The sequence below is a fragment of the Periplaneta americana genome, chromosome 12 (genome assembly GCF_040183065.1).
Source record: "Periplaneta americana isolate PAMFEO1 chromosome 12, P.americana_PAMFEO1_priV1, whole genome shotgun sequence".
Lineage (NCBI taxonomy): Eukaryota > Metazoa > Arthropoda > Insecta > Blattodea > Blattidae > Periplaneta > Periplaneta americana.
The window spans coordinates 156,364,016-156,387,407 of NC_091128.1; the positions used below are offsets into that span (position 1 = coordinate 156,364,016).

The 23,392-nt window shown below is 35.6% G+C and overlaps 1 protein-coding gene across 2 annotated transcripts in view; it reads right to left on the minus strand.

The window, feature by feature from the left end:
* ome (dipeptidyl peptidase 4 omega) overlaps positions 1-23,392 on the minus strand; it is a 349,535-nt gene that overhangs the window by 51,713 nt on the left and 274,430 nt on the right. For both annotated transcript variants that reach the window (XM_069842324.1, XM_069842325.1), the window contains exon 2: positions 3,690-3,930. In XM_069842324.1, the coding sequence (XP_069698425.1) occupies positions 3,690-3,930 (241 nt within the window). The remainder of the gene's footprint in view (positions 1-3,689; positions 3,931-23,392) is intronic.

Sequence of the window (23,392 nt, forward strand, 5' to 3'; positions counted from 1 at the left end):
AACTCCTGCGGGACAAAATTCCGGCACATCCGGCGATGCTGATATAACCTCTGCAGTTGCGAGCGTCGTTAAATAAAACATAACATTTAAAATAACTTTGCCTTTGGAAGTGTGCCTAGGAAATTTTTGCTTCCGAGGGATGTTTTCGATTTCCACTCAGATGACTGTCGTTTAGGGACTGGGTCGTACAAGTAGCACCAGTTTCATTTTGTTTAAGAAATCACCATCTTCATCAGCCATACTAATCATGTCCCCAGCAAAACACAGAACTTGATGTTTGTACTTTGCTCTGTGGACATAATTACAAAATGCGACGAACAAACGAAACACTATGATAAACAATTGCCTACAACTCAAAACCAATAATTGCCATTATCAACAAACTTTAAGGAAATGACATCATGAATGTTACCAACAAAACAAATGTATAATATCCCTTGTTATATATTAATACGAAAAATGGTAGTAAAATTCCGGGAACTATTTGAACCTAGTAGTATAACACAGTCTCCTATATACAGTCACGAAGCTTGAGTTTTGAGGATACTAGAAACAATAGACTGTGACGGTACAATTTTGCATTGCCTGTAATGAGGCGATATTAGCGATCCTAGTGGTGAGCAACTATCTAATGTTTGCATATTTACTACGTATTGAGCTTCGCGACTGTATATACTAGACTGTGGTTATAACATGCAAGGCGACATAAGACTGATCCCTTACGACGGAACTTCTCGACGACAGGTAACATTGTTGTGTTATTTGTTAAATCGCTCCCGGTACTGCTCTTTAACTTGGCGCCCCACTCCGTATGACCGGAAATAATGCTCCACAATAAACATCTTCTCCTCTGTTGTGAGAACCATAATTACAATACACAACACTGAATTCACAATGTGTCAAACTATCGTATTACTTACTTACAAATGGCTTTTAAGGAACCCGGAGGTTCATTGCCGCCCTCACATAAGCCCGTCAGCGCTCCCTATCCTGTGCAAGATTAATCCAGTCTCTATCATCATACCCCACCTCCCTCAAATTCATTTTAATATTATCCTCCCATCTACGTCTCGGCCTCCCTAAAGGTCTTTTTCCCTCCGGTCTCCCAACTAACACTCTATATGCATTTCTGGATTCGCCCATACGTGCTACATGCCCTGCCCATCTCAAACGTCTGGATTTAATGTTCCTAATTATGTCAGGTGAACAATACAATGCGTGCAGTTCTGTGTTGTGTAACTTTCTCCATTCTCCTGTAACTTCATCCATCTTAGCCCCAAATATTTTCCTAAGAACCTTATTCTCAAAAATCCTCAATCTCTGTTCCTCTCTCAAAGTGAGAGTCCAAGTTTCACAGCCATACAGAACAACCGGTAATATAACTGTTTTATAAATTCCAACTTTGAGATTTTTTGACAGCAGACTAGGTGACAAAAGCTTCTCAACCGAATAATAACTGGCATTTCCCATATTTATTCTGCGTTTAATTTCCTCCCGAGTGCCATTTACATTTGTTACCGTTTCTCCAAGATATTTGAATTTTTCCACCTCTTCGAAGGATAATTAATCTCCAACTTTTATAGTTCCATTTCGTACAATATTCTGGTCACGAGACATAATCATATACTTAGTCTTTTCGGGATTTACTTCCAACCCTATCTCTTTACTTGCTTCAAGTAGAATTTCCGTGTTTTCCCTAATCGTTTGTGGATTTTCTCCTAACATATTCACGTCATCAGCATAGACAAGCAGCTGATGTAACCCGTTCAATTCCAAACCCTTTCTGTTATCCTGAACTTTCCTAATGGCATACTCTAGAGCAAAGTTAAAAAGTAAAGGTGATAGTGCATCTCCCTGCTTTAGCCCGCAGTGAATTGGAAAAGCATCAGATAGAAACTGGCCTATACGGACTCTGCTGTAAGTTTCACTAAGACACATTTTAATTAATCGAACTAGTTTCTTGGGAATACCAAATTCAATAAGAATATTATATAAAACTTCTCTCTTAACCGAGTCATACGCCTTTTTGAAATCTATGAATAACTGATGTACTGTATCCTTATACTCCCATTTTTTCTCCAATATCTGTCGAATACAAAAAATCTGATCAATAGTTGATCTATTACGCCTGAAACCACACTGATGATCCGCAATAATTTCATCTGAATGTGGAGTTAATCTTCTCAAAAGGATATTCGACAAAATTTTATACGACGTCAACAAAAGTGATATTCCTCCAAACTATCGTATAAAATAAATAAATGCTAGGGAAACATGGTCAGCATATGAGCGATAATTTCAGTATTGTTTGTTTTGGCGCATATTGTATTTTGTTTCAAATAAAAGAGGTAACATATTTCGCCTAGTATTATGAAATGTTTCTATGTCATAATCTGAACTTGATACAGACATGATCTCTTTATTTTATTTTTAAAATTATGTTGCAATAGTTATTCATAAGTTCGCAAAGAGTGTCTTTCTGGCATTATAGGCTACTGGATTTATATCTTCATTTAAATGGTGACAAAAGAGACACTGCAACAAAACATTTCCAATAAAACAATCGATTGAAAAAGACAATGGAATGATGTAATAGCGAAAAAAAAAACAAGAGAAAGTGACACATAATATTTTGTATAGTATCAGAGCTTCTTGTAGAGACATTCGGAACTTGAAGATACATCTCAAGATAACGAAACATCACAACAGGTGGAAGAGAATAGACGGTGAAAGCACACTGATGAAGAAGACATAGAAGATCTGATAGCGTTATGAAAAGAGCCAAGTATAGTAGCTATAAAAAGCATCTGAATAACCTGCTTTGAAAATCAGAACTTTAACAATGAAAAAAGATAAACATGGCGAATAGCAAACTGATAGAAAACTTTATAAATAATTAAGTGGCGATTTTACTCGTGTTAATTGTGTAAGCATGTGCGGCTCACAGCACACAAAACACAACACAAACACAAGAACACAAGAAATACATCACGCTAACATACGAAAACAAAAACACACACAAGATCGCATCCTCATTCAGAAAACAGAAATACAACATAGCATACAGAACAGAAAACACACTGCAAAGACATCTCAACATACAAATAAATAAATACAACCACACAGGCGTATACAAACTCACATGAAATAGTTGTGACAGTTTCTACATTGGACAGACAGGCAGATCATTCCAAATTCGATACAAAGAACACATTAAAGCAATAACCAGAGGACACAATACATCTACATATGCCGAACACATAACTAATGCTAACCACACATACAATAACATAAATACAGACATGGAAATTCTACACATACAATCCAAAAACCAAAAACTCAACACACTAGAACAATATGAAATATACAGACACACTAAAACACACCCTAATCAAATTCTCAACAAACAGATCAATTTCAGAACACACACACTATTTGACACCACATTTCAACACTTTTCAACAATCGAACGCACCCACACAACAGCCAGCGAAGTTCGAGATGACGCCGAGATCTAGTAGGCTCTGAGGATGGTGTGAAGAAGCACCGAAACAGCTGTAAGCCGCACATGCTTACACAATTAACACGAGTAAGATCGCCACTTAATCAATTATTTATATTCAAGTGTTAAAAGTAGTGTACGAAAGATTCAACATGTAAAAGTTTATACTTGAAGAAGGAGAGCTCACCTGATATCCAGGTTCCGTTGAAGCCCTTGGCGCTGAACTTGCCCTCGATGACGTCGTCCAGGGCGATGCTGGACCCGTACAGGGGCCCCGCGCTGGTGATGGCCTCTGCCCGCTTGTCGTTGGAGGATCCGCCTGCCAGGAGCACCACCGCGATGATGATGAGCACCATCACGATGATGCCCACCGCCACCAGCGCCGCCACATTGCGCCAGTTCCGGTGTCTGCTCTTGGACACCAGCTCCTGCACACAACAGAGCACCATCTAGACACCATCTTGCTTCTCTGAGGGCTTAGCTTACACGTATCTAACGTTTTAAAATTGCGTGCAGTGGCGGTGCGTCAATAAGAGCACAAGAGCACGTGAACACATTGTTTCCATTAATGCACGACTAGTTTTATTATCTAATACCGTATTGACGTAGTGGGGATGTATAATATCAGAATCGAGTATTTTAAACTTCCCGCATCTTGCATAAACTTCTTATGTAAACTTGGCAACATCCGTTCACGTACAAGCCGTGCTCTTTTCAAGAAGGTTACAGGAATTTCACGCATGAGCGGGAGAAAATTGTCTTTCGCTGGCCGATTATGACTCGTCAAGAGCACAAAGCGTTAAGTGAACAGCGAATCTATCCTATAGATGTCAGGTGCATCGATGCCTAATAGTCTGTACTTTAGCCTGTAGGTGTCAGCATCTCACTGTTGGAACCAACGAGTTTCTCTCTTTCTCTCTTTCTAACTCGTTGGTTGGAACGTTTACTTTATGTGGATGTGTGTACAGTGCTGCTACGAGAGTGTAGTTTGTGAATTATTATACTTCAATGTCAGCATAATAGCATAGTTTGGCTTTCAAACACGTGCTGGCTGAATGTGGTGTGGTATGAATTTTAGTATCTGTATGGTGGTGTGTAATATTTAAGAATAATATTTACTGGCATGTGTTTAAAGTAATCAATCTATGCGAATGGGATTACAGTACTGGTATAGGCTATAGTGTATCAGTGTGTTGTGAATCAAAATATATTACTGAACACACGCTTTTGTAAATAACGGCATTGTGGTATATATTAATTTTTAACAAACGTAAACAATGAACTCTGTTCAAGTAATTTTTAACAGTAAAGAACTGGGTAAACTGGCTTACTAGGAAAAATTGGAAATTTTAAAGAGAATGGGTTTCCATTATTATTATTATTATTATTATTATTATTATTATTATTATTATTATTATTATTATTATTATTATTATATGTTGTTTTGAATTTATATACGGTTTTTTTCGATAGTAAAACATTGGAATCAAGACATTTCATAACAGGCTAAACGTATGATTTTAAATTCTCTTCGATTTTGAAACACAAAATTGTGAACACATATTTATCACGAGCCGCCACTGATTTCGTGAAACGTTTATGCTGTTCGTTACTGTTATTGTGAGCATGGTGAAGATTGTAAGGCTGTTCGGAATTTGAAATAAAAGTTTGATATTCCTTTTCATTCTGTCTTCATACTCCCCGCATTTAAATTTAACAAGGCGCAGCCTTCTCGTTAACTACTTCATAATCGCTTCCTCATTCCATGCAGCCTAGTCTCCAGACAACAATGCAATTGATAGTCGAAACGATTCACACATCAATATGACGCCAATGAGTTGTTTGAAATTGTAATGAATAACAATAAAAACAATTCCAGATAATTGGATTCGTTTGGAAATTAATACCTCTGTAGCAGAAGCATAACTTGGGCCATAAATGAACAAACGAAGCTCCTTAACTAACGAATGCATTGCGGGCAGCATCGGCGCAACTCCCTAAGGGGCCCTGCTGCAATCCCTTGCTAGCTCATGGTGCGATATGTCATAATAATGAATGAAAACAAAATGTATACTTTTAAGAGGATAAGTAAAGAACCGTTTATGACCACACGCAATTAATAGTTAACTGATATAAGCACATGAGAATATCCATTAAATGTTACCGTTATTTATTCATCTGTATTTCAGTAATGCCAAGCTTGTATTAACTGCCTATAGTTAGCATGTATCGTGCACAACTCTGTTTTGTGTCCATGTCAAAACACAACTGAGTAACATTATTCTTTTGACCTACCCAAGGAGTATAATAAACTCTTCCAAATAAGACTCCTGTTGTGTATAGAAAAGGACGCATTCAATTGTCATATTATCGTACATGTATATGGCATGCATTTCCATGGCGACCGAAGTCAAAAGACGTCAGTGTGATTTTCGTTTCATCAAATTTATTCATGTTTCCTATATATAATAGCAATAAACAGGCAACAACAAAAGGCTATTATCATAGATCCAACTATACGCATGGAGAGAGATCTAAACCAAGCTCATCAGGTTGATCAGGAAAAGAGGGCCATTTATGAACCTTGTATTCCCTACCTTAGTGCCAAGTATAACATCCCTCTTTTCAATTGGACAGTATAGGTTTATTTTTTTGGTGCTCGGATTTCTTTACCAAAATTTACATATCATTTTTAAAACAATTATCAATATCATCTTTTGGAATTCAAAAAATCATCTCGCAAATTCTCAAAGATTATACAATTTCTCGCAGATTATACAATTTCATTTATACCACTCAGAAGGCCTTAATTAAGGATATGCTAATTTTAAATAAAATCTTTTTTTTATCAGTATAATTTAGTCATCTTCTAAGATTTTATTTTACAATTGATAATCAATGGTGCTTAATTATTACATTTTATTTTTATAACACTATTCATATTTAATTAATTGTATTTGTTTGCTATTCATTTCCGGATCCTCGTGGTCATCCTTAATTAAAGCCGGAGATATCTCTCTCTCTCTCTCTCTCCCTCCCTCTCTCTCTCTCTCCCTCTCCCTCTCCCTTCCTCCCTCTCTCTCTCTCTCTCTCTTTTTTTTTATAGGTTCAATGTAAACTTTACGCGTCAAAAGATGTGTCATGAGGTAGTGCATTCTATCTTTTTACAATTTTCCTTATAATATTGTGAATATTGTTACCTTTTACAGTTTATTTTATTCACTTATCGTTAAAAATAAACACATAAACGAAGTCATTTATTATGCACCGATAGAAGATACATTGCAACCGTAACATCTTTTGTGCGAGATCGTGCGTATTTGCTTGGTTTCCGCACAAAACCAATCCGCGGAAAGTCTAAAATTCCACATTCAGTGTTCCCAACCTAACACACATAACAATTTCCCTCTTCTTACCGCTTAAGTGACATATTGATTTTACTGCTTTAGGCTTTTAACATATTATTTTTAGAGACGTTCAATATAGTAATAATTATAAATTGGAAACTTACCACTGCAATTTCACCTAAATTGCACTGTTAATTATTGTTTTTAAATATTTGCAAAAATTAAGTAAACTTTACAACTCCACTAAGTTACTGCATTCGTGATGCAAGTAACATTAAGGAAGCCGTGAAAAAAATCAACAAGATTCCAGATGCCGGTGTTATTACTGCAATATGTTATATAAATAATATTGTTAAAATATTAAAATGAAAAATAAATCATTACATAACCTTACCGTTTGTTTTAAGCTCGCATTTATAGACTGGGGGGAAAAAAAAGACAGGCGTATATTACGGCCTGCTGGAGTATAGTAAACACAGGAAACATTTTAAAGCAACAATGTTGAAGATAGATATTTTTGTTTTGCAAATTTACCGTCATTGAACAGAAACCAAGATGGAGATTTCATTGCAACTAATTAGAAATTCCTCTTTCAGGTACGTAATAAACGATCTTCGCACAAAATAATGTACGATACACGAGCGGTATGTTTTCTTTCAATTTTCTCGGAAATTAAAAAAGCTCAACTACGTTTCGCTTTTTCAAACTTTTCCTCGAACATGAAAACTTCAACATACCGCTCTTGTAACGCATATTACTATACATATTACATAGGCGCCTGCAGTCGCATGCTCAGACTACCTGCTTCACACCTATGTAGAAGGGATTGCCGCATATTGATGGAGTCGATGCCTCATCAAGGGAGCAGCTGTATTTATTTTGGTTCTAAAAACTATACTGAAATAGACCCATTACAGTGCACTTATTGTTACTTAGTTACCATTACAGTGCAGTTTTGCGAAGGCTTTGGAATAATATTGCTCTAAATTTTCAATGCAAAATATATTGTATTTGCAATTTTAAAAATATGATCGTGCAAAAAATGTACAATACACGTTTGTGAAGTGCATTACAAAATCTTGGAAAATGAAAAACTCGCTCTGCTCGTTTTTCAAACTTTTCCTCGATTTTCTAAAAGTATTTCCCAACCTTGTACCGTAATATACTACTGCATTCCTGTCTTCGAACCCTTTCACACTTTCGAGCTGTACTATAAGTAGGGTTTAATTCATTAGATAACTTAATTTTATAATTGCATATACTTAATTTAATTAAATATTTTAATTATATTTAATTCATTAGATTACTTGAAGTTAATATTCTAGGCTCGATACGTGTAACTTTCCAGCGTACCCGATTCGATTACCAGCTGCTACAAAACACTCAAAATATTGAAGTCCTCTAAAAGAAAGATAATAACAGAATTGAGTATCACATGTACTTCGCCATTATATAGTTTAAGCTTTCCCCAAGAATTCAGTTCCTTCATCATGCTGCGAATTATATTATTGCTTCCTAGTTTATTGCCTTGAACCAGGTTTTAAAAGAAACGCGTGAACCAGGGGTTCTTACCCTTTTTTTGGCCAACAACCAAAGTTAACTGCGCGGCTCGTGGGCCTATTTTGAAGTTAAACAGTGCTATTGCAATTAAAACAAGTAAATAAGTGTAACAATTATTTATTAATATAAAGTTGTAATATTTCATGATAAGTAATAATTATAAAATATATTATCATAATCCCAAGTACTATAATTATAATTTCTTCAATTATATTTTTTTCGGGAAGCTACGGCGACCCTTGTGTGGATCGCGACCCATAGGTTAAGAACCCCTGATGTAAACTATTGAGTATACATCCAAATAAGAAGATACACTTACGTTTTCTGGATTGCTCACAAAAATCATTCTTTATACTGCAAACCCCAAGAAATAAGATTTATTGGTGTATTTATGTATTTATTTATTTATTTACCTGTTAGTTAACTTATTAATTAATTAATTTATTTATTTTATTTATTAGTTAATTTATTGGCGGCCGGGTAGCTCAGTTGGTAGAGCAGCTGGCTACGGACTGGAAGGTCCGGGGCTCGATCCCACGTGGTGACAGGATTTTTTCTCGTTGCCAAACTTTCAGAACGGCCCCGAGGTTCACTCAGCCTCCTATAAAATTGAGTACCGGGTCTTTCCCGGGGGTAAAAGGCGGTCAGAGCGTGGTGCCGACCACACCACCTCATTCTAGTGCCGAGGTCATGGAAAGCATGGCCCTCCATGCCCCTCAAGTGCCTTCATGGCATGTTACGGGGATACCTTTACCTTTTACCTTTTTTTATTAGTTAATTTATTATTTTATTTATTTATTTATTAACTTAATTTTATTATCTTCTTAATGAAATAATTTATTTATGTATTTATTTTATTTAATTATTAGTTAATTTATTACTTAATTATTGAATTTTATTAGGTTATTAATTGTAGTAATTTACTAATTAATTTACTTATTTATTTGTGCATTTATGTACTTATTTATTTGTGTATTTATTTATTTGTTAATTTATTAGTTAATTTATTTATTAGCTTATTAATTTTATTAATTTAATTATTTATTTATTTACTTATTTATTTGCTGATTTATTCATTTATTTATTTACTTATCTATTTACTTCTTTACTTATTCCTTTATTTATTTATTTATTTATTTATTTATTTATTTATTTATTTATTTATTTATTTACGTATTTACTTGTTTATTTATTTCTTCATTTATTTACTTATTTTTTCATTTATTTATTTAGTCATTCATTTATTAATCTATTTATTCACTCATTTATTTATTTATTTATTTATTTATGGTATAACTTGTGTATTTAATAGAATATGTGAGAGATCTACATGCCAACGAGAGGGAATTACATCCATGACCGACAATAATAAAACAAACAAGGACGGAAAATAAGTTAAGGTTGTGATAACACCTTTTCAAATCAATCTACTCTTCAGAGCAAAAAAATATCCATTAGGCCTATGGACTTTCTTACCTGCCCTAACCCATAACCTACAAAGCATATTATGACATACAATTAATAAAGATCCAAATAGAAGAAGTCCATTCTGATTCAGTGTTATCAGCTATTACATCTGTTAGAAGTTAAATTTGCGAGGTAAGAACGCGATGGCTCAGATACTAATACGGGGGGGGGGGGTAAAATAATTTTCACAGACAATTTTCCAAGATAAGCACTTCAAAATACTTTCTAGCGACAGCCCTATGCGGACGGTTCTACGACGCGATGCAATCCGTCCTTAGGGAGGCATGAATGGAAACCGGCAGACAGGTGGGTGTGAGGCGCGACGCCAAAGAACATAAATATTGCCGTTCTGAATGGAAACTGATTTTTAATATTAGTAATAATTATACGTCGTGAACGGGGGCTGTAATGAGCACAAACCACTCAAGACACAGAGTGGCGCCTGTCCGTAGAGACTTGGGGAAGATAATAATCACAGACAATCTGGGAGAGTGATTTAAAATTATGTAGCAATTGAATTGTCAAAAGACCATTTTCAACAAGATTACACATATTTTCTCAATGAAGGCTATATGGAAAGGAATATTAATATTTTAGGTTCTGAACAAAGTGAGCTATTCTGTTATTATTGTATTATTTACGTAATGTTAATATTATGCAGGATTCCAAAAAAGTAAACTCATCTGTTATTAAATAAATTACGCAAACAGCAGTGTGTAACACGTTTATTTTTCCCCGATTATTCTTCGTTAAATGTAGACGTCTCGTGCTGCTATGCATTCCGTTGCGTTACAGTTCAAGTTGAACATAGGAATTACGATACGAACTTCTGTATCGTATTTCAGATTTGCTCCAGCAACGTTTTGCGACGTAGGACGAATATTTTCAGAGTACAAATATTGTTTTTTTTTTCTGAACATAAAAGGAATATTTCTTTTGACTATTACACTTTTACTACATCATACTACTTTTGACCAATACAACGGTACGAAAGGACGTCTTTCAACCAATCATAGCTGCTTATCGCGTCCCTAGCACTTGTTTATTTTTATCACTACCCTAGCATTTGTTTCTTTGTTTGCCAACATTTCAAACTGCACTGGTCTGGACGTGAAAAAAAAAAAATTACAAACCACTCCAGTCGATGCACAGCACTTTCAAATATGACTCGCATTGGTATTCAAGAACAAGAATTAATAAAGATCACTGGTCATAGCTAAGAATCTTCCCTGAAACCCTATTTACAAGTAAATGAAGAGCACCATTCGGAAATCCTGAGTAAGTTGAGGGACACACCATATACATCAACGAGTTCCATTTCTTTTACGCACACGTCCAATATAACATCAACTGAACAACCAATCACTAAAACATTCAAATTTCAAAATTGTACATTCAATAATTGTTCCTTTCAAAATTATTCAAGTTTATCTTTTATTTCAACATCGTTAATTAAAACTTTTCTTGTTTATTTCATCATCCCTAATTAAAACTTTTCTAACACTCGTTTATATTATTTAGGTTATGTTTGTTATAGCTTCTGCTATATGATATTATGGATAGTCACGTATCAGAGATTGTTTAATACTAAGATTTATTGAAAATCATCTGTCAAGTGACGTTGATTACTGAGATCCGGATGATTGAAGTGGAATGCAACTATTTTAATAAAAATGAAACTGAATCAACAAAGCCTTCTTGACTAGTAACCGTCTACAGACTTCAATGAAGATTCCATAATTGGCGCAACTGATAACAAGAAAACAGCTAATCATAACACACTACTGCCATCTAGCGTAATATTTGTAATGTTGAGATGGTACAATAATACCACAGTCTACCATATACAGTCACGAAGCTTGAGTTTTGAGAGTGCTAGAAACAATAGACTGTGACGGTACTATTTTGCATTGCCTGTAATGAGGCGATATTAGCGATCCTAGTGGTGAGCAACTATCTAATGTTTGCATATTTACTACGTATTGAGCTTCGCGACTGTATATACTAGACTGTGGTAATGCATTTGAAGACAGTTGTATTTTCGTAAGTCAATTAATATTTTATCGTATTAGAGTACTTTATTTCTTCTAATCGTGTAATAGTCAATTAAATCCCACTCGAGTTTTGATTTTCTCTAGATAAATCAGAACCTCTAGTGAGATTACTGTTGATAAAATGAAAATGTTCATTGTTATTTGTTATAATGAGGCTAGAACCACAATTGTATACGTTGTATTTAGATTGGGAGTTACGAAGTTTATAATTACAAATTATTGTTTTTTTTTATATTATTCTTTTATTATTTTCTTGTTCTAAGGCCGTGGACAATTGGAGCACAAGTTTGGTTACCATCCGGCTGTACATGTTTATCGTTCTGGTTCACTGACGTTGAGAGCTGCGCTACTACTTTTCATTCGGTAGAGATAGTCCAAGCTCACACAACTTAACAGTTCTGGTACCAACTTCGTAGCTTTGGTTGTAACATTGAACCGTTCACGATTACTAGAATGGGTCGTGCCGTGATCTCTGGATCCTGGGATCCTACCCAATCCTCACGTAAAAACTGCTAAACACCAGTGGCGTATGCTGAACCTGGAGTTTGGGTGTTCTGATAAAAATATATAGTTGGTCTATCTCGCACAATTATTATAGGTCTAAGTGAAATATCGGGCCAACATTAACTGCCATTTTTAATATAATTATAATTTAGTATTATTTATAAATAATAACTATGGGGCGCATGTTGATGACCTAAAAATCTACTTAAAATGATCATTAAAATGCCCTTAAACTAGAGGAAAAATGACATAAAATTAAAAGAAAATGACATTTAAATATTATTCAAAGTACTCGCACCACAACTTCTTAAAAATTAATCACCTTGTTTCAATGACTGCCCTGCAAATGCCGGAGAAAGGAGACAACTACAAATAACGTTATTCAAAATTGCATTATTTATGATCGAACAAAAACCATGGCAGCAAAATAACCTGTTTGAAGTTCCACAACCCGCTAACTATTTTACAATTTCATATTGTGAAATAGAAAAATGCCTACTCTCTTTCCAGCTAAAGATTGAAGTAAATGTAAATAAATGCACGTGGCATAATGGTTCCTGATTGGCTATCGGACGCACAACGCATCCAAACTCATGCTTGTCATCTTCTTCCTCATATTAAAATAGTTCCTTCTAAAATAATAAAATGTATAATATATATGGAATACGAGTGAATTAAATATTCTTATAAGAACACTTTCTTACGATTTAAACAACATGTTTATATTAGTAGTTTCAGACATTGCGTGTTAAATCATTGTAACGTGTATTATGGCAACGCGCATGCGTAATAGGCATTAAATCCCTCCCAAGGTGACTTGCAGCTTCACAGAGCACATCAGCACAGCTGGTATAACACAGTGCGAGATTCAGTGTTGCCAACCTCAAATAAATTTCTGTAGAAGAATAACATTTAATCACGAATCTACAGAAAATGAAAATCCACTATTCCCAGTAGAGAAATAATAAATATTAATCCTCTGTGAGCATTTTACGGGTTAGCTCAATGAATGTGTTGAAATGTCTGCAATATATCAGACGGTGGCTGCCCTGCGTGCTCACTTGCTGAAAATAATGCGCCCTGGTGGCTGCTTTGGTAACTAGCTTGCGATTGCGGAGTAATACATTTCGGTTTTGTTTACATCTACTTCAATCTTTAGTTGGAAATAGAGTAGTGTATTGTTCGCTTTTTGTTTTATACTGTTGCACTAAATTCGGAAGTGGCGGGGTAGGCCTACCCTTATTCACTATAAAATATGTAATTTCTCTCCCAGTGGGCGAGAAGAGAATGGCTTTTGCAAAAGATCTTTTACAGTATACATTTCCAAGTGCTATTATCATTAAATAAGTAATTTAAATTGTTCACCTGCGCTGACACACAACTATGAACCCTAGTAAAACCTAAACACAGTAAATTCACTCACACAAACAGTAAACACACACGTCAAACACAATATTTTGTAACGCTATTGACAAGTTGAGCTGCCTGTATACAGGACGACCTGCGAGCTTGAGAGAAGCGAGTATCCCCACCATGCCACCTTGCGCGCGCAGAGAATTATAGCAGTAACTCTCAGCAGGGGATGTTCTTTTGTACGGACAGGACAATCAGACCAGAACTCATCCCACTTCGTCAGACAGAGCGTATGTTATAAAACGAAAGCCGTTCTGGGGATGGTGTGCACATTCAACCAGCAGGCATTTAAAATATATAAATGGTAATGAATTAAAATTAGTCTTGAACTATATACGTCAACTTCCAATGAGATTACCACGCATTTAAATTGTGATAAATTAAAATTAATGTTGCATTATATAAAACAACTGAAAATAAAAAATGAGATTACCGAATTTACAGGGTGTCCAGCGCACACCTTGAACATCCGCAATATACGACCCTGCTAAACACACACTGGCCTATACCGGTCTTACTAATAAAAACTCTATATACAGACGTTTAACTGTCTTATACTTATACAATGAGTACCTCGTTTATAAGCCGTGTGTAAATTCCTTACTAATAATCACTACATACGTCGTGTATAACAGTATAACTGTTACATAGCTACGTCATAGTTTCGTCATTACTTCGTTACGAAAGGTAATAGAATATCTGAGGTTCTCTATTGCATCCGGCAGAGCGCTCTAGTGTGGCGTGTTAAATATCGATAGTACAACTGGCTCTAATCGATTACCACACTACATTTTGGTCAAAGAGTACAAGCTACAGCAATATTATTCTAATAATTCTATGCTCTTTGGTTTGTTCTTCTGTGGTTACCAAAGAGTTTGTAATACTTACTAGAGACACATACCCGTGAGTGGCAGGCAAGAAAAATGTCACAAATTGAATGGGCTAGCATCCGCCATTAAAGGGAATGTTTGCGGCGCGAAATTCGAAAACAGTGCCACAATACATTGATGTAGCCTGGTGATAGACACTGTTTTAAACATCTTTTACGAAGGATGAGTCGTGATGAAATAAATATGAATGCAGAGGGGCGCTATATTTATTAAAGTATTACAATGGTTCATCTTTGGCGATATTCTAAAAAATAAATTAAATCACCCATATACACTCGGGATAAGTATGTGAAATATTGAATAATGGCAATGTCAACATTAATTTTCAGTATTACCAGTATTGTTTTAAGGACATAATGATGGATATTTACTGTAATATTTCAAGTGATCTATATTTCAGTCCTTTCATGCAAAGGAAGAGGAAGGTATGTGGGGGCTTAGAAAATATTTAGTGATGAAATATGAGATCATAAAAATTCTGGAAACAGATTTAAAATATGAGAATAAATTTTATCATAAAACAATCTATTCATTGTGTAGTTGATGACCACCAAGTTAGAGGTCAGTACAGACTTTTTAATACAATTAGTAGCGGTAATAGTAGGCCTAGAAGTAGTGGTAATAGTAGGCCTAGTAGTAGTGGTAATAGTAGGCCTAGTAGTAGTGGTAATAATAGACCTAGTAGTAGTGGTAATAATAGGCCTAGTAGTAGTGGTAATAATAGACCTAGTAGTACCGGTAGTGGTAATAGTAGGCCTAGTATTAGTGGTAATAGTAGGCCTAGTTTTTGTGGTAATGGTAGGCCTAGTAGCAGTGGTAATAATAGGCCTAGTAGTAGTGGTAATAGTAGGCCTAGTAGTAGTGGTAATAATAGACCTAGTAGTACCGGTAGTGGTAATAGTAGGCCTAGTTTTTGTGGTAATGGTAGGCCTAGTAGCAGTGGTAATAATAGGCCTAGTAGTAGTGGTAATAGTAGGCCTAGTAGTAATGGTAATAGTAGGTGCAGTAGTAGTAGGTCTAGTTTTTGTGGTAATAGTAGGTCTAGTTTTTGTGGTAATAGTAGGTCTAGTTTTTGTGGCAATAGTAGGCCTAGTAGTAATGGCAATAGTAGGCCTAGTAGTGATAATAGTAGACCTAGTAGTAGTGGTAATAATAGGCCTAGTAGTAGTGGTAATAATAGACCTAGTAGTACCGGTAGTGGTAATAGTAGGCCTAGTATTAGTGGTAATAGTAGGCCTAGTTTTTGTGGTAATGGTAGGCCTAGTAGTAGTGGTAATAATAGGCCTAGTAGTAATGGTAATAATAGGCCTAGTAGTAGTGGTAATAGTAGGCCTAGTACTAGTGGTAATAGTAGGCCTAGTAGTAGTGGTAATAATAGGCCTAGGAGTAGTGGTAATAGTAGTCCTAGTAGTAGTGGTAATAGTAGGCCTAGTAGTAATGGTAATAGTAGGTGCAGTAGTAGTAGGTCTAGTTTTTGTGGTAATAGTAGGTCTAGTTTTTGTGGTAATAGTAGGTCTAGTTTTTGTGGCAATAGTAGGCCTAGTAGTAATGGCAATAGTAGGCCTAGTAGTGGTAGTAGTAGACCTAGTAGTAGTGGTAATAATAGGCCTAGTAGTAGTGGTAATAGTAGGCCTAGTATTAGTGGAATAGTAGGCCTAGTTTTTGTGGTAATGGTAGGCCTAGTAGTAGTGGTAATAATAGGCCTAGTTTTGGTGGTATTAGTAGGCCTAGTAGTAGTGAGATCTAGTTAGTAGTAGTGGTAATAATAGACCTAGTAGTAGTGGTAATAGTAGGCCTAGTAGTAGTAGTCATAGTAGACCTAGTAGTAGTGGTAATAATAGGCCTAACTAGGCCATCAGCTATATTTTCACTAATTTCTTTGCATTTAATATAACCAAAAACTAGGAGTACATACTGTACAATACGGAAATTACATTATTAATTCATTTATTGTGAAACAAAACAGTTTTAGACAGATATAGTCTGAGGATTTTCTTATGCACTCTGCTATTATAATCCACTGTAATATGATGGCACCTAACCGTTATAGACACTGTTGAAACCAACCTTGTAAACCTGATTAATTTGTTTCTGGAAAAACTTTATCCAAGAAATATTCCGACATTATGTAAACACATTCAAAGGAGGAACTGCATTTGGAACATTCTTCCAAACATTAAGATATGCATGCTTTCCTGGGCATCCTACAATAGTAGCTATGTTCGAACAATTATTTGCGGCGCAGTATTTCACCATTTTCTTATTATTTCCCTTCAAGTGTACTTATATTTATTCGTACTCCTCAATAAGCACGAACTGCTCGCACTCCCGGCGAAGCATCAACTCCCTTTAATGGCGGCCGAACAGCGGTTCAATTTTGTACGCGAAACTAGCGCCGTCGGTGTCTCTAGTTATATATTACAAACTCTTTGGTGGTTACAAGGTAGCCATCATCATAAAATGACAGTAGATACGAACAGCTGTTAGAGGGGCGGCCATTTTTTCGCTATATACAACGCTTAAACAAGGGGTTTCGTGTATATAACTACTGCAAAGCAATTCCCATTGTATAGTTACAGCCTGTTTATACATCCATAGCTTATTCACGGTTTATTAGTAACGTTTTCTGTTTCAACTCTGCATAAGTCTCGTATAAAAACTATACACGGTTTATTAGTAAGACTTAGGCCCGATTGTATAAAACTCCCTGACTAAAGATCAACTTTGATCGAAGATCGAAAAGTGAACCGAGTTCAGACACTTCTTCTATTGTATAAAACTTTTCTGCGATCAAATTTCCCTGGTTCAAATGCAATCTAAGTTCACGTGAAAAGGATTTGGCAACATCGCATAAACAGGTGAAATACGTGATGCGCGAACCATGTTATACAGGTTTGTTCAGTGTTGCCAATCTAGCGACTTTAACTCTTTTTCAACAACAATTTCTTTTAACTTTTATATTGCTTAAATAGGGACTTAGTGACCTTTTTAGCGCCCCATAGTGACAAAATTTAATCTTTCTTTGTTGATAATGAGAAATCTAGCGACTTTACAACTACTTTTTGGCGACTTTCCGTATTACACTCTGTTGGAGACACTGGTTTTTTTGTACAATGTAAATAATGGCGGACAATAAGAAGAAGGTTGACTCAAGTTGCTGTCATGTTATGGTGTTTGATACTGCTAAACATAATAAATCTTTATAAAACGACAATTTTCGTTTAGTAATACAGTTAATTGAACATTTATGAATGTACATATCATATCCATTAATAATTAATGGTTGTTATAAACTTAATATAATTATAGGTTATGTTATTTGATACTGCTGAACACGATAGAGCCTTATAAAATATAAGAATGTTTGTGTATTAAGGCAAGAAATTGAAAGAAATATAAATAAATGTACCTAACATATCTATTAATATTAATAATAATGGATATTTTATTTGCACAATCTGTCACTCGTATATTTCAAACAGAAAAGAAATAACTGAACTTGGATCATCTAACTTAATCGGAGAAATTTCTTCAGTCAAAGTTGACTTTAGTTTGAGACAAATTAATCTCAGATTAGACTTTATACAACACAAAATTCCAAGTTCAGCTGAAACAAGGATCAATTTAACCTCTGATCTAAGATTAAATGGTTTATACAATCGGCCCTGAAAGTGTCCGCCTTTAGCGAGAAACTTACGTGGGAAGAACTCGGTTTTGAAGCACGTACGAGAGATTTCGCGTCTCGCCGCTAGATCGCTCCGTACTTCATTCAGATGCGTAGCGTTTGCTCATGGATGCATTACTGTTATCCTGAAGTTGAAATGCATTTATTTAACTGAATCAGAAGTTTAAAAAGGACACCTTGACGAAATACAGACGAAATTATAAAACAACGACGACAACGACAATCAATAGGCTACAATACGCTCTCAGCAATTCTTATCTGTCATCTCCATGAGGCGCAATCTCAGTTCCCACCGGTTCTCTGTTATTTACTTCTCCAGGCTGCAATCTCTGATCTCTTAATTAAAATTTCACACTTAATTTCACAGCCAGGCCTATTTTAACTCGAATGAGGGCATAATTGTTCTCTCTGAATAAACGCCACCCGGAAAATAATTTTTCTCACTAATGAAGGCGAGCAGTTTTCCCCACATTGCCGCCTTTCGTAAAATTCTTGTACAGTCCGCCTAATCAGCACCGACACATTTCTGACGGTTGGTATAGATCGGAGTGATTAATAAAGCGAAAAATATAAATAAAATAATGTGTTTAATCTGCAACTACAGTCAGTGTATTGTTATTAGTATCTCTTTGTTGTAACCTATTGCTTTAAAAAGAATGTGTTTAACTTGTAATCTTGTCATTTTTTCTGCTATTCCTTTACTGTTTACATTTGTTTTTAAATCTTTTGTATTGCCCCTACCATTATATATTGCCCTTAAAGAATTTTGGTATTCGTTAGTTTTATTTTTATTTATTTTATTCGGTTATTTTACGACGCTGTATCAACATCTCGGTTATTTAGCGTCTGAATGAAATGAAGATGATAATGCCGGTGAAATGAGTCCTGGGTCCAGCACCGAAAGTTACCCAGGATTTGCTCGTATAGGGTTGAGGGAAAACCCCGGAAAAAACCTCAACCAGGTAACTTGCCCCGACCGGGATTCGAACCCGGGCCACCTAGTTTCGCGGCCAGACGCGCTGACCGTTATTCCACAGGTGTGGACTATTCGTTAGTTATAAGTCATTACTTGTGTTATATTTTAATTATTGTAATTGTTCCTGAATCATGTATGTAACTTGTAACCGTAAATCATTGCTTGTAATATCTCTATTACTCTTAACTGTTCCATTGTTCATGAATTAAGTATTAATTTGAAAGTGAAAGTCAAACTTTGTTATATTAATCTACTATTGATTATCTTTTTAAGATCGTGTATTTACTCTGAAACGGTTAGACATTCTTGTATATCTTTTGCATTGATTATTCCTCAAACTTCTCATCAATCTTTAACAGGATCCATTCTTTCACTAATGTGCGTCCTTGTACATAATTCATGTGAATTGTAACTGTGACCACAATTTTATATCATAATTTTACTATTGTTTATTGGTTATAAAATATGTATTTTGATGCCAACTATAACCCTAATATACCTCAGGGTGAAATAGGGTTTATTAAATTGGATAATAAAAAAAAGGGAAAAAATGTTTTATTTAACGACGCTTGCAACTGTCTAGATTATATCAGCTTCGCCGGTGTGCCGAAATTTTGTTCTCCTTTTACATGCCAATAAATCTACTAACATGAGCCTGTCGCATTTAAACACACTTAGATGCCATCTATCTGGGCCGGAGATCGAACCCGCAACCTCGGGCACGGATCTCACGGCCCCAGATGCCTACATATGAGACATGTTGAAAGAATCAGTTTTCAAGACAGATGACCCACCTACAAATATTCCCGAATTACGCGAGAAGATAACGCCATTTTTGTATCCTTACAGCAACCTTTGTTCATCAACATGTTCAACAATCTTCAGAAACGTTATGAACAATGTGTGTGACGTGATGGTACACATTTTGAACACATACTGTATCAACACAAAACATTTCAGTGTCGTTTGTTTTGCCACATATTGTATATTATGTTAAGAAGCGACATTTGCCTGTATTCAACTATAAGTCATTAACGTAGCTGTTATTGTTTCCGTGTAGTAAATGTTTCAAATGTTGTACTTTTCGGTACCGTAAACTGGGGTAAAGAGGATCACATGTGGTAAAGTGGATCATATGTGTATTGTTGGATAAGTCAGCGCCACATGGATCACACATGCAAAGAAAACTATTTTTAGTGGCATTTATAGAAGAAAGGTTTTCTTTGCATGTGTGATCCATGTGGCGCTGACTTATCTAACAATACACATATGATCCACTTTACCACATGTGATCCTCTTTACCCTAGTTTACGGTACGTCCGAAACTCAGTACGTAGGCCTGCCCCTTTATTCGCACTAGAGGAAGAACACATTTGGTATTCCCAATAAACTAGTTCGATTAATTAAAATGTGTCTCAATGAAACTTACAGCAGAGTCCATATAGGCCAGTTTCTGATGCTTTTTCAATTCACTGCGGGCTAAAGCAAGGAGTTGCACTATCACCTTTAATTTTTAACTTTGCTCTAGAGTATGCAATTAGGAAAGTCCAGGATAACAGAGAGGGCTTTGAATTAAACTGGTTACATCAGCTGCTTGTTTATGCGGATGACGTGAATATGTTAGGAGAAAATCCACAAACGATTAGCGAAAACACGGGAATTTTACTGCAAGGAAGTAAAGAGATAGGTTTGGAAGTAAATCCCGAAAAGACAAAGTATATGATTATGTCTCGTGACGAGAATATTGTACGAAATGGAAATATAAAAATTGGAGATTTACCCTTCGAAGGGGTTGAAAAATTGAAATATCTTGGAGCAACAGTAACAAAATATAAATGACACTCGGAAGGAAATTAAACCCAGAATAAATATGGGAAATGTCTGTTATTATTCGATTGAGAAGCTTTTGTCATCTAGTCTGCTGTCAAAAAATCTGAAAGTTAGAATTTATAATACAATTATATTACCGGTTGCTCTTTATGGTTGTGGAACTTGGACTCTCACTTTGAGAGAAGAACATAGGTTAAGGGTGTTTGAGAATAAGGTGCTTAGGAAAATATTTGGGGCTAAGAGGGATGAAGTTACAGGAGAATGAAGAAAGTTACACAACACAGAACTGCACGCATTGTATTCTTCACCTGACATAATTAGGAGCATTAAATATGCAGACGTTTGAGATGGGCAGGGCATGTAGCACGTATGGGGGAAACCAGAAATTCATATACATTGTTAGTTGGGAGACCTGAGGGAAAAAGACCTTTGAGGAGATCGAGACGTAAATGGGAGTATAATATTAAAATGTTTTTAAGGGAGGTGGGATATGATGGTAGAGACTGGATTAATCTTGCTCAGGATAGGGACAAATGACGGGCTGATGTGAGGGCGGCAATGAACCTCCGGGTTCCTTAAAAGCCAGTAAATAAGTAAGTAAGTATGAATAAATCATTCATTACTGCATTACACCGTTTTGTTACAGAGAACGAATCCTGTTTTCTCCGGCCGACCATCCCTCCCTCCCTTCAGTGAAGCACACATCACCCGCTCTGTAGGTTAGACAACGTCGCGCTTACACGTTATTGGCTCTCGCAAAACGTGAAAAGATTTAGGCTTCACTGGTAGTTCCAGTTGTAGGCAGCCCAGCTGTATGGTAATAATTAAACCTTAGACACGAAAGAAAATGTTATGCACTCCACTATAGCCTAGTAAGTTATAGAACAATTTGCACAAGATAAAAAGATAACCAAAAATTAGTTCAAATATTTTATTAAGAATTGAAATACAATTTATTCATGGCATCGTCGGTGTACATTAATCTAACAATGATACAATGACTTAGAATCATTTTAATCAGGTTGCCAATTCAGCGGTTTTCCCAGCTAGATCTAGCGTTTTTCGGTTTAGTTTAGCGGGTAAAATTCATTAAATTTGTATAGCTGATATAGCGATTTAGCGGGTATTTGTAGCACTCACAGCGGCGAAATAATCTAATTTTACATTGAAAATATAGCAATTTAGCGGTTTCTTCACGGCTTTACAGCCGGTTTTTAAGAATCGAGTTGGCAACACTGATTTTAATCTACCGTAACATGTCACTTGCTTATTAAATCGAACACTAGTCACTTAGAATATAATGTACTAGTCACTCAGCAAATAAGGTATTATTTACGCAGTCAGAAATGCGCAACATTAGAATAGTTGCTCGTAGATGAGTAGTTTCTTCTCAGAGATGTAGGCTACTAATCATTCAACAATCACACACTAGCAGGCTATTAGATTTCTTTCTTCTGATTCTTGATGCTACTTCTCTTCCAGTAGGGTCTCCTCCAGATACATGAAACAAGAGAACAAAAGGGCAGCACACACAAGAATAAATTGCTACATTTTAAAACTTTAGCTTTAAATATCCACTTGTGCACACTGGCATGTGTGTAATATATTTTTTACAGATCTCTTAAACATTATGCGATGTGCCTTAATGTGTGGAGGGAAGTTTACTATATACGACTAAATAACTGCCTGTACGTGTAGGATTATTAAGATTTAACAAGTCTGATAATTCAAATGTACAGTATATTTGATATCCTGCTGTAGTGTTCGTGATATTCTGAGTGTTTTAAAGGAATTACTATTTTTATGAATAAATCATACGGTTTCTTAGTACGAAATGGAAATATATAAATTGTAAATTCATCCTTTGGAAATGTGGAAAAGTTCAAGTACCTTGGAGTAACACAAATGTCAATGACAATAGACAGGAAGCTACACGCATAATACATATAGGAAATGCCTGTTATTATTCGGTTGAGAAGCTTCTGTCATAATGGCTGCTCTCAAAAAGCTGAAAGTTAGAATTTATAAAACAGTTATATTACCGGTTGTTCTGTATGGTTGTGAAACTTGGACTCACTTTGAGAGGGGAACAGAGGTCAAGTGTATTTGAGAATAAGGCGCTTAGAAAAATATTTGGGGCTAACAGATGAAGTTACAGGAGAAT